The sequence below is a fragment of the Fundulus heteroclitus genome, chromosome 19 (genome assembly GCF_011125445.2).
Source record: "Fundulus heteroclitus isolate FHET01 chromosome 19, MU-UCD_Fhet_4.1, whole genome shotgun sequence".
Taxonomy (NCBI): domain Eukaryota; kingdom Metazoa; phylum Chordata; class Actinopteri; order Cyprinodontiformes; family Fundulidae; genus Fundulus; species Fundulus heteroclitus.
Window position 1 is genome coordinate 24,430,929 of NC_046379.1, and position 13,012 is coordinate 24,443,940.

General features: G+C 42.1%; 1 protein-coding gene across 8 annotated transcripts in view; it reads left to right on the plus strand.

Annotated features, from left to right (window-relative positions):
* The window catches only part of nin (ninein (GSK3B interacting protein)), a 36,699-nt gene that overhangs the window by 3,362 nt on the left and 20,325 nt on the right, over positions 1–13,012 (plus strand). For 5 of the 8 annotated variants that reach the window (XM_021321345.2, XM_036150910.1, XM_036150913.1 and 2 more), the window contains exons 1-7: positions 5,875–5,980; positions 6,088–6,300; positions 8,028–8,121; positions 8,913–9,085; positions 11,220–11,265; positions 11,349–11,524; positions 11,661–11,807. In XM_021321345.2, the coding sequence (XP_021177020.2) occupies positions 5,927–5,980; positions 6,088–6,300; positions 8,028–8,121; positions 8,913–9,085; positions 11,220–11,265; positions 11,349–11,524; positions 11,661–11,807 (903 nt within the window). In that variant the 5' untranslated portion in view covers positions 5,875–5,926. Of the gene's footprint in view, positions 1–1,803; positions 2,330–5,874; positions 5,981–6,087; positions 6,301–8,027; positions 8,122–8,912; positions 9,086–11,219; positions 11,266–11,348; positions 11,525–11,660; positions 11,808–13,012 lie in introns of those variants that run through there. The other 3 variants (XM_036150912.1, XM_036150916.1, XM_036150911.1) reach the window with 3 other exon arrangements.

Sequence of the window (13,012 nt, forward strand, 5' to 3'; positions counted from 1 at the left end):
TTTAATGCCTATTTGTCTTTGTTTTTTTTTTTGTTTTTTTTTTTTGTTTTTGTTTTTATTATAATTGTAAAGGTTTTCTGGGATTTTAAATTGTGTATGGTACTCACTGGCATGGTGGAATATCTCAGAAACTGCTGATCTACTGGGATTTTCTTTAGTGTTTACAAAGAATGACCCAAATAGAGTAAAAACAAAACCCAGCGGGTGGTAGTTGTGTGGCCAAAAATATCTCATATATATATATATATATATATATATATATATATATATATATATATATATATATATATATATATTCAAACCCCTGCAAGACTTGGGTTGAGTGTATTTTCTTTATTTTTTACCAATATGTGTCTTCTGAATGACTTCATACTTCTGCCTGTATAATATAACAGATGAGAAAACCTCCTGGAGTGGCCCAGCTCAAAACTTGAATCTTCTATCTTCTCTTGAATCTGATAGAGAATCTGTGGCGTGAGCTAAGAAATTAGGGTGATGGCAAGGAGACCTATTACAAAAAGGGTTTGATTGCTATATTTCAAATAAAGGTTTGTTCAACTAATTATTTAAAAGTATAAAAATAATTGTATATGATCTTGTGATAAAATATCAAAGAAAATCAGGTCAAGAATTTCCAAGATGCCTGCCTCATTTCTATTGGAAATAAACCTGCTGGATGTATGAAAAATAATTTTAAGTCAATATCTAAATTTTGGGCCTGATTGTCTGTATAACTTTGCTATAAAAAGGTATACAGAGTCTTTACAGGTATTATCTTAATACACCAGACCCCTGGTGTATTGACACTGTAAATGGGTTATGTCGACTGCTAGCCTGAATTAAACAGGTAAAGCCAACCAACAGAACAATAACACTTTAGGTATTTTGGTTTTGTTGCGCCCACCTTTAGATTATGAGTTTGCCCCCATCGGACTTCCCTTTTGAAGCGTTTCTGGAGGCACCCCTGAGTTTCCTCCGTTTTTGTTCAATTCAATGCATCTCATATCAAGGCACTTTACAAAAGTCATTGATAAAGACAGCTTGGTTAAAAAGTTTCTATTGAAGGAAACCCGGCAGATTGTATCAAGTAATTTCCTTGCAGCATTCACCCCTCCTGGAGGAGCATGTGTAAAGTTGCTTGCATTGTGTCGTTAACTTTGCTGCGTCCCCTCATTTCGACCGTCCATTTAGTGAGAACAGAAAGGAAAACTCCTCCCCTTTTACAGGAAGAATTCTCCAGCAGAACCAGAACCAGGCTCAGTGAGAACGGCCGTCTGCCTCGACCTACTGGGGGTCAGAGAAGACAGAGGATACACATAAAAAGTACGCAAAAGCACTGATCCAGGAGTACTTTCTATGTGAAAGAAAAGTAAAACGTAAATAGCAGTACTAGCTTCTTTTGTGACTTTGTCTAGGACAGAAACACAGCTAAGATAAGCACTGAGTCAGATTTCAAGTCTATAGGATGAAAAATGGCACCTGCAGTTAGTGACAGTAAAAGCTCGGACAATAGCTATGTCTAGGAGAAAGAGGGTTAAAAAGGGAAACACAGAACCATATGTATCATCTATAGAGGGAGAACGTGAAGTTGTTGGCAGCAGCAGCTCAGCTACTGCCACCCTCCAGGATGGTGTTGCAGCTAAACCAATCACCAGGCCAGATGTGGCCGCTATGAAGAGAAAAAACAGGGAGAACACAAGGTTAAAAGTTGAAATAACAGCAAATAAAGCAAAACTGGAGAGTAGTAGGAGAATGTAGCAGAGTGACAGAAAGGTGTGATTCTGTCCTCCAGCAGCCCGCAGAGATAGCTCAGGATGACCTAAGCCACTCTAACTATAAGCTTAGTTAAACACACAATAAGTCAGCAAGAGTCGCGTATCTTTCTGGACAAAGAGACACCCTACGAGAGTAAATGTGTATGAGTGAGTGAGTTCAGCAACAGCTTGTAAGTGGACCAGTTCTGCTTCCGTCCACTGGGGGGCGTGGATGAGAACTGGGACCCGGGGCCAGGCAGGCCACCGCTGGCCCGCAGTCGCCGCCCCTTCCTCTATCAGCCGCTTTTCAAAATCCGCTACAGACCTCTGGAGGATGATTGTTCGGCCACGGGAGACTCGAGGAAGCGAGCAAAGAGCTTTTTTGTCCGCTCAGGAAGAGACGCCGCCTCTGTCAGCCGGCCTGAGAGGACCCGTTCCCCGCTGACGGCGCTGTCAGCAGAGACACGCTGTAAACTTTCTAATTCAGGGAAGTTTTACCCCCCCCAAAAAAAAAAAAAAAAAAAAAAAAACGAGTCCGAGGAGGAGAAAACTACTTACCCAGCTCGGGAGCTTCGGTGAGTTCTCTGTCCTTCCTTTTCTTTCTCTTTACCATTGATTAACAACGTGAGAGCGCTGTGGGACCCTGTCTGGACGCTTTTCTTGCGCTTTTTACAGTTGAATTTTAGCAGCCACTTTCCTTCAGGCACCCCCCCCCCCCCCCCCCCCCCAAACACACTGGTTAGGCTGGTAAAACTAGTCAGGAAGCTCTCTATCTGACGTCTAGGGTTTAGTAAATCCTAGATGTGTGGAGAAAGCAACAACATCCAGACAGCTAGTCCATTTTTATTTTTTATTTTTTTTTATTTTTTTATTTTTTTTATTTTTTTTTTTAGACGGGAGGAAGTAGATAATTCAGCTGCATGAGGCCGTTTTTAGTTTTAAAAACAGAAAACTCTGTTGGATTTTGGTCACTTTGGTGTATAAACACGATGTCATCCTTTTTTATCCTACTTTGAACAAATGCTGATGAGGCCTTCAATGATGCTCAGGGTCCGTTATGCTCTGATGCAATGTTTTGGAAAAATTGGTTATAAGATCAACTTGATTATGCAAGTAGTGCCTCTGTTGCAAACGACAATTTTATTTATATATATATGAGTTATTTTATTTATTTATATTGTTAGCAGTGCTTAGGAGTTGTGACTATTTTTCTGCCTTGTAAACGAAAGTCTCTAAAGCAAAATGCCAGATGGGAGAAATCTAAAGTGACCATTGCTTGTGTAAGATAGTATTTAATCCTCCTTTAATTATTATTTGCCTTACGTTGATTTGGTATTTCAATGACCACATCTAAACCTTTACATTTTTTTTCCCCTTCTCACTGAGTTTTTGAGTTACTGACAGTGAAGCCACAGATAAATGCATACTTGGTGACTCATTTAAAACAGGCAGTGTTTTAGGTGTGGCAAAATTGGCTAATCGTTGGCATTTGGGGGGGGATGAAAATTAGTATTAGTATTACTATTTTCTGAAGGGTTAATCAGTCCAGATTAGACAATTCTCAGTCTTTAGGAACAGACGATTATATATGGGGTGTTGTGATATAGCCCTTTATTACTTTTTGTTTAGATTTGTTTGATTTCCTTATCTGGGCGACATGCAGAGGTTAAAATCCATCTTTGTTTTATTTGCTAAAATGTTCAGAATGTTGTTCTGGAAACTATGGGGTAAAATGGATATTTTGAGTGTGGAAAAGTTCAGTGTTGAGAAATGAAAAATTTTCAAAACACTTTCGTTTTCTTTTTCCTTTTCGTTTTCTCTTCAGTGTCGTCATTTTCTTGCAAACGACAAAATGTTATATCAGTGATAGTCATGACGACGTCCCCGTTTAAATATATGGTTTTAAACTGTAAATGTGTTTTATTGAACCTGTCGCTCGTGGTTGCACCTTTCTCAGGGTTGTGTCTTGCAATTTAATTATTGTTTTCATCAGTTTGAAGAATAAATTGAATACATAAAGTAAAATCATTTGCGACGCATCATCTGATGACGGTGCGCTCATCGGCGTGGCAACAGGCTGTGGGGTTGGAAGCTGAAGACGAGCCCTTTCAGGCGCTCCTGGCCAACATCTGCTGGAGATAATGAATGCTGGTACCTATGAATGCTGGGATGCTGTGCAGGGCTTAACCTCATTGTCACAACTTGGAGTGGGCGATCCTTCAGCAGCAGCTGTCGACATGTAAGGAGCTCTGATGGAGCCGAGGTGAAGGTCTAACAGCTAATTAGCTTCCAGGGTTGACTCTTGAAAGTTAAATGGATGCACATGTATTTTTTGATATTATAATTTTTTTCATAAAGACTTATAAGTTGGACCATTTCAAAAGACATGGTGACTACACCAAGTCTCCGAACAGTAATAAGAAAACAGAAATGCGGAACTGATAAGGGATAAACAAAGAAAATTACAGTAGTCGCAACAATGACAAAAGCAAATGAAACATAAAATAATTACACAAAATAGAGGCACATGTATTTTATTGATCCGTTCAGTCTACTATCACCAAGTTTCCTTGTAGGCTTACAAAAGTGGGATTTCTTGAGGTGGAGTTGCTTTCTTGAGCCCCTAAATGTCCACATTTGGGGTCCTGATTGATTTTCTTTTTTTCTTTTTTTTTAAACAATAACTTTGCGTGTGCCGCCTGACCCCTCCTGCTTTTCCAGCTGCTCAGAGATCATCTAGCACTCGGGCTTGTCAGGTGCGACCTCCGCCGCCCCCACGCCGGCTTTTTGTGGAGCGGCCTCTCTGCAAAAAAAAATAAAAATAAAAAATAAAAAACAAAAATAAAAAAAAATAAAGGGGGTTTGGGGGGGAGCTTCAATTCTTTAAGCAGAACCATGCCTTATTTCATATACTTTTTAAAGTCTTAACTTGTCAAGAGTAGCAATGCTATTGATGGGATGGGGTGGTGGTGGGTATGAGCTGGTATGTGATTCCCACAGCGTGATAACCTTGAGTAAAAGTACGACAGTATTGTGGTTTTTACACCAACATTTAAATAAAAAAATGCATGGCCTCATTTACTTTATTTTAAAACAGAAAAGCCAGATCCTTTAGCTTTTACAAACTGTTGTTGGGAAATACTTCTAAACAGCCCAATTTGTCTTTCTTGTAAGAAAGGAAAAGTATCATGGTGTAATTGCAGCCAGCTGACCAGCAGTATGCAGCATACTGTTTCTCTAGGCTACTTTACGGCAAGTCTTTTCTCAGGCATCTCATTAAAACGACTGTAAATGGCATGAACGGTACGACACAAAACGTTTGCAGTTCTACAAAAAAAAAAAGTTTAACAGCCTTACCGGCCTTCCCTGATTGTAGCTAAAATAATAAATGCGTCCGTCTTCGTCTATTAAGTCTCTCCTGTCCTCAGTTGGTCTTCATGTTGTTTTCCTGGTTTTCTGCCCGAAGCTTCAGGTTGCTTACATGGCCTGTTGTGTTCAAGTTCTGTTTTTACTGATGTTTGGGAGACTCTGTTGTATTATTAACCATTTGGGATCTCTTTTTTTTTTTTTTTTTTTTTTTTTTTTTTTTTTTTTTTTTATCTTTTGTGCTGTCAAAACAAGACAATAGCCTTCCAGGAAGCTAATCAGGGATAGTCGTTTGTCGTTCTCAATGCTGAAGAGAAACGCTTTTTGATGAGTCGACTGCCATATTTAACCAGGCCTGTCGGCTTGCTGGCGTTACTTTTCAGTCAAAGCAACAAAGAAAGCATCAGAACTGAAACTGAAGAAGTTGGCGTTGAGCAGTAAATGGCCTGGTGTAACATTTTTTTACTTTACGGGTCCGTGCCACAGGTCAGACAGCTTCAAGCTCTACCTAAAAGACTAGTTTCCTCCTTTTTTTTTTTTTTTTTTTTTCTCCCCTTCCTTCAGGTTGCCTCAGTTTCAGAAATGCCCATCTCTGTGGGTTTTTACCTGATGGCGTAGTCGTAATCAGATCAAGCAAACAGCATCTCTCTCCAAATGCTGCTGAGGGAAGCGTGTGCTTAGAGCTCGGTCCCTGTGCAACGTTTACCTGATGGTCTCATCGCTGTAATCGGATTAGCCAAAGCCTCCGCCACAAATGACGCTGGAGGAGTTTGCGGGAAAGCTCAGTAGCTGAGCGGCCGCCTCGGATGAAGGTGCAGTCAGAAAAGCACGCCGTGGAAGTCGACGCTCCCGCCCTGATTGTACGCCTCTTTTTGGTCAGAGGGGAAGGGAGGTCTGGTTCTGTAAGCCCCCCGGGGTCTTTCCCATCTTCGGCCTCGGCTCCAATTTGCGCGTCTTTATGTTCCAGGGCGGGCTGCTGTCCCGTGGGATGGATGACGGCCAGGAGCAGGACAGCTACGAGGAGCGCCTGAAGGAAGTCTTCAACAGTTTCGACACCAGCGGCTGCGGCTCGCTGAGTCCAGAGGAGCTCTCTGACCTCTGTCAGTCTCTGCACCTGGACCATGCGGCGCCGAGCCTCCTCCACACGCTGCTCCAGGACCAGGACCGCATCACGGCCAGGGTAGGATGCATCGTCTGCTTCAGACAGCAACAAAAACACACATTTGGTGTTTTTTTTCTTTATTAAGTTGGGTATAAACCATTTATAAATAAGCTAGTAAGCTCATTTAGGTTGCATTTTAGAGTTGAATTATATCAATCGTAGAAAAGTTGTACAGACTCATGTTGCTATATACATAGATTGATTTTTGTCTGCCTTAAGCACATCTTCTATTGAACATCATTTCTCCTGCTTTCCTGAGGAAAACCTCTGAATTTAATTGGCTGCTTAACTTCAGCCCAGCTCCTTGTCTTGATACATTTTGCTGCTTTGTTTGGCGACTTGTTGAGAAAATCTCCCTCTCATCGCCTCTCAGTCAGCGCGTCCATCACCAAGACAACTAAACTGGTTAATCATTATTCACGTTTTTTTTTTGTTTGTGCTCTATGTGGAAATTGCTGAAGCATGAGTCAAAACTAAGCGTGTTTACACGTTATGTTGACTTAATATACTTTATTCACTTTGATCTCTTTGGTGAAAGATGAGTGTTTTTTTTCCATAACACTTTGCCTTCACACTTTCACCTAAGGCTTTGTTTGCGTATAAGCGTGCTACAGACGGGTGGCTATTGTCTTGCATGTGCGGGTGTGTGCAGGCAGGGGTAGATGTTAGCTCAGAGGCCAGGGAACTGATTGCCCGACCATGGCGCCCAGTAATAACGTGAAAGGGAGTGAAAGGAGGGGGGGGGACTCCGAAAGGCGCCAGCCGTCGGCCTCGGAGGCACAAAGAAAATCTGCATATTCAGGGCTGGCAGCTGCTGATTGTTGAAGTGTGACCTCCTCTGCTCCTGCCTGAAACCTCCTCCAGCCAGACGGCCAGGGACGCACAGGGAGTTACAGCCAGCCTAAGGAATTTGATCAATTTCTGTTTTGTGAAGATACGACGCATTGCTTGAATACTGCGCACAGACACTTGAGGTTTATTATACTTGCCAGACTTCACTGTAAAAATGAACCAAACCCATCGAGCACCGTGTTTCTGTTTTAATCAAAGCACAATCGGACCTTCCATCTGGTAACATTACCTTAGGCGTGAGACAACCAATACGTTTTTTTTAGCATGTTGTCTTTTAATTACCTGTTTTTATTCAAGTTCCGCCTATAAAGAAGTTTCCTTGTCTGCTGGCCGGCTGCGCCAAATCGTCTTGGCTGTATATGAGAACGGCGACTGGATTGCAGCAAAGATCAGCGGCGATGTTGCACACAGAAGCGGGATGGGTTTATTTCACTATCAAAGATTTTTTTTGGAATCAAGTCTCTTGCTGAAGCAAGTTTGCTCCGCCTTCTCTTGACGTTCAGGAAGACAGAAGTGGTTCAGGTACGATGAAGCGGCCTGAGAAGAGCTGCTTCTGTTTTCGCAAAAAACTTTTGAGAGGGAGGCAGGCCGAATAAAACCTGTGCTGCAAATATGTTTTATAAGCAGCACAAAATCCCGTGTGGTGGCTTAGATTCTGGTTTTAATTTTTTCTAACTTGTACCAGTGAATTTTTTTTTTCCAAATTCTGACCTAAACCTTTGCAGACTCGTCACAAGTGGCTCTTCCTCCGTGATGTTTACTAAGGCCAGCCGTCGGCTCCTTTCTGCCTCTCGTGATGTCACGGACATGAAATGCACACAAAGGGGAAGTAGCCCTTTGTGTCTCTCGTTAAGATTGGAGTTTTATTTCAAATGCTTAACTCTTCTTTTCAGGTTGGCTTCGACCAGTTCAAGCAAGCGCTCATCCTGGTGCTGTCGTCAGCCATCGAGCCTCCCGAAGCCGAACAGGACCCCCCGCCACAGCCAGGTAACGTCTCTCCTCAGAACAGGCAAGTTAAATATTGAACTTGAAGGGAAGCTTCTCTCCTTTTCCGCGTAGAAGGAGGCCGGTGACAGAAGCTGAGGCGGAGCGGCCCCTATGCTGACTCAGCTGCCTGTCCTGACTGTTGCCTTTCCCACGTCACGGCTCTGCCTGCGGCGTGTCTGCGTGTGTTTAGTGTACACCAGGCAGAAGGGATTTGAGGTCAACGGTGCTTCTTGTTAGGGAGCTCAGTCTCAGATGGAGATTAGTGTTACAAGACTCAAGTTCCTGTATTAGACTCAATTGTCATGTCTCGTTGGAAAGAATAATATTTGCAATTTAGGTAAAATTCTTGAAAATGTGCCTTTTTTTTTTTTTTTTTTTTTATAGAACCCTTTGCTGTAAAACTTTGCTTGATCTCCGCTTTTAGAGAAGTGGCCGCTGAAGGCGATGGGTGATTATTAGTCACTGATTATTTTTAGCATTTACGTCTGGACTTCAACTAGAGCTGCACCAATAAACCGAACAATTTTCCCCTGATCGGTTCTGGTCGGGGATCTTCAGGAAAATCAGGATTTTGTTACCATTCATTTAATGCATTACATTTTCATTTAGAACGGTGGGAAGGGGGTAAACTAGTGTTTTTTCCAGCGCACAGTCCTTCTGAGCACAAAATCTGAATTTGCAGGTCTGAACAAAGTGAAAACTGTCAATTGGTACCAACCAGGAAAAGCCTGATTGTCACGTCTGGACTTTCTATATATGTTATTTATTTTATTTTTTTATGTTACCCACAGAGTCTCCTGAGATCAAACCAAAGTTCGTGAAGGGCAGCAAACGTTACGGCCGCCGCTCTACGCCGGAGCTCCTGGAGCCCGTCTCAGACCTGTCCGAAGTCACTAACTTTAACCCAGCCGACGAGGAGGATGTGGAGGACAACGATGACTCTGCTGTTCCCAGGAAGCGTGAGGTAAAAAGCTTTCCCCTACATCATTCCAACCCCCCCCACCGCGGCAGATTCAGATGCCGTCCTTATCGCCTCCTGTCCTTGCATGGACTGTGTTAACACGCCGGCCTCAGCCAGGCGTTGAGGCTGTATTCTTAGTTAATCAGCTTAGCGCCATTCGGAGCGGTCCTTTAAATGTGATGTAGATGCTCCAGCGCGGGTTTCACAGGACACTGTTGATTGCGTAACAACTGTCTGTAAATAACATGAACATAATTGCTATTTAAAACGCCTGGGATTATCAACACGTAACCGGCGCTGGTGGCTCGTCTGCTAAAAGGTTTCATGATGCGATGAGCTTCACCTCGACTGTCCACGCGGCTCAGGCGCTTCTAGATCGGACGCGCTAAGTTTAGAGCTTTGGCACAAGCTTTTTCTGCCGCACACTTTATTAAAGGTTTCTTAATCTTCAGGGGACATGACACTGCAAAGCTTGTGGGCTTTTTCAGCTAAGAAGTCAGCAGTTATTTTTCCTGAACAAAAGTTATGTTTTTTGTTTTTTCCAAAGGACAAAAGTTAAATCTGTTTTTAATTGAAGCTAAAAATGCTCACTTTACCTGACCAGTATAAGATCCACTCTCATTTGTTAAAAAGTTCTTAAAGTTGGTTATTTCCTTCCAAATGTATATTTTCATTGTCCCAAAGTCTGCAATTTAATGCGGCATAGAAAAATGATTCAGGTCCCATATTAACAGATCCAAAACATAAAAATCAGAAGTCTTTTACCTTAATGTATACTTGGATTATGACCTTGGATACGTCATCAAAACTTCCCTTTTTTGTCAAGTAGTGAATCAAGTGAATAGCAGCATAGAGATCCTCTTATCTGGATTTATTTCCCAGTACTGATCCTTGCATTAGAAAAATAATGATTATTATCTTTTAGTTTAGGAAATAAATGCAACAGGTTACAGGTTTTTTTTTTTTTTTTTTTTTTTATATATATAATTTTTTTTCTTTTTTAAGATAGCCTCGAGTCACTTATATCTGCCCTGTTAATTTTAAGTCCCAGCTCTCGGTTGCCATTGCATAAAATGGCATGGAGACTTGGATTATTTAAGTTCTCCAAGATGGATTATAAGTATTTCATAGAATAGAAATAACTTTATTGTCCCTCAGTGGGGAAATTCACGTGTCTCAGCAGCAAAGAGAAACGTAAATGGAAGCTTGTAGATTCACAGGAAGGTAAAAATCTGAAACAAAAAGGATGGACAGTAGTTTCTAAACAATGGCACTGCACACTTAGGATCTGGATGTGGCTACGGTGGACAGCAGGGTTTGTAGTCCTGACAGATATAATGTCCTGTTTTACTGGGAAACTTATTCCATTTCTTAGAAATCAAATTGATATTTCAATGACATAATAGGAAGGGACATTTCTAACTTTAATGTTAACCATGGGGCGCTCTATTCTGATAAACACACTCAGCATAATGATGTGACCTGCAACCATTGAGCGGCGCTTTCTAAAGTTGGTGAGTTCCCCTGGAGCAACGGACGGAGGGTAATATCCTGCGCTCCGTCTGACTCCAGCCCAGATGCCAGCCGGCCTCTAGACAAACACATTCTGAGACGCTGAACTGAAGTGTGTCTTGGTTTCAACTAATCCAGGCTTCCACTATTGACAACGTCTGCCCTGCGGGCCGGCAGATGGGGCTGGGTCAGGGGGCCGTGGCACAGAGACCGCAGAGCCGGTGTTGTGGGAGGAGGAGGCTTCAGGAACAATGGGCCCCAGCGCCCCCCCACCCCCTGGATGCCTCCACTCCATGTATCAAAATGCCACTTGCAGAATCCCATCTGCTCTCTCTTCCTTCTGTGCTGGCTTCCCCAACAAAAGAGGGGCCACTCTGGGACTCAGGGGGGTCACACCTGCCTAAACCCCTTTTTTAATAGTTCCCGGGAGCAAAGAGCAAATGTGTGAAGCTATTTTTCTTTTATAGCTTTGATTTTCATGTCCGTCTACGCCGCACTTTATTTAGGCGCTCTGGCTGTAGCCTCTCCCTGCCAGACTATTATAAAACATTCAAAGGCTACATAAAATCAAGCTCTTGTTCTTGCAGATGAACATTTTGTCTTTTATTTTATTTTTTTCCGGCAGCGCTGGAATGCCCACAACATCAGCACAGAGGAGTACGAGGCAGAGGGTATGTCGGGCTCGGCCGCTTTCAGAAAGTTCACTTCCCGACGACGGGTTTTTGTGAGCGGCGCGTTGGGCTTTCTTTCACAGGCCAGATGCATCTGTGGAACCCCGACGAGCCAAGCACGCCCCGGGGGTCCAGCGCCCCCCTGTCCGAACGCTCGGAGGAGCGACTGCGCGAAGCGTGCGAGGACGTGGCCATGGCTTGGGACGGATGTGCGCCTCAGTCCGAGCTGCTGGCTCTGTGTGAACGTCTGGGCCTGGAGGTGTGGCAGAACCTGAATAGTGTTTAATCTTCTATGACTCTTCTATGAAAATGATCGCAACGATGACTTCGTTGTAATGAAATACAAAAAAAAGATCCGTTAAACAACACATTATTTATTTATTTTTTCATTTTAGGTGAACAGTGATGTTCTCCTCAGTCTGGCTGACGACGGAGTGATGAATGTTCAAGATTTCTTCTCCAGGGTGGTGAACAGCAACAAACCGCTGACGCCCTCCGCCTCCACTCCATATAGGCAACTTAAACGACATCACTCTACTCAGGTGAGCAACAAGGTTGGTTCACCATCCAAAAGAATTCACACCAAATCAACTTTTCACATCGTACCCACGGGCTTTAGTATGTTTTCTGGAATACACCAACAGAAAGTACTGAATATCATCCAGAAGGATAATTATGCATGTTTTTTTTTTTAAAACAATTTTCATGCTTTCATTAAAAACCTGACAAGTGTTGTCGAGTAAATATTTTAATCATCTTCTGCTTGGCCAAAATCTTATAGTTGAAAGAATTCGGAAAAATCATTTTTTTCTTATTCTGTGGTTTTTAAATAATAACGCAAAAATAATTGAGTCATTTTGTTTACCTGCTCTGCAATGAACATAACATGCAGTATTTTTAAGGAGATGAACAAAGTATCCAGAATTTCAGAGAAAAAAGATCTGTAAATCATTGTAAATCTGAAACATTTAACTTTCCCCCTGATTAAAAGAAAGGAATGCAATTTTTCTAACATCTTTAGGTTGGTTTGGTTTAGTTCATTTCCATATTTGTCTATTCTTCTCAGTAACAATAGCGGGATATGGGTCGCCGCTTCAAAAGCTTGTTGTATTTAGCCCAGTTTTAGTAATGTGTGATCCCGAGTCTGACTGAAATAAAAGCTGCTGGACGTTTGTTCTATTTGAAATAAAAGCTCAACATTTTTATAGAAGAGGATTACTTTGTGTCGTAATTTAATATGTTGGATTTGAAGAAGCTCAAACATTTATTTTAATAGGCTTTACATCTTTGAAAATCTTGTTTTAAAAGCAATAATTCTGCATAAACTCAAATATTATTTAACTGCGACAACGGCCTGCATAAAACCTTTCTACAAGTGACCCTCAGGTCACTTTGGACACCCTGGATATATGGATATATATTATTCTGTTGTACCTCGGGCTCGCACTCAGTCTCAAGCAATGTTGCAAAGATCACAAAGGTAAAAAAAATTGACCATATTATAGTACAGCCGTATAACCACAGCAAAACCAACAAATACCAGTTTTCTTCCAAGATTACCGTGCATTCAAAGCATCCCTACAGCCTGATGCTGCAGACCTCCATGCTTCACTGTTGTGATGGTGTGTTCAGCGTGACGTGAACACATGTAACTCTTTGCGTGACCGTTCTGCTGTTTTCTTGGGTTTTCGGGATGCTCTTTATTCACACGCCTTCTCTAACAAACTTCTAAATCCTTTACAGAACA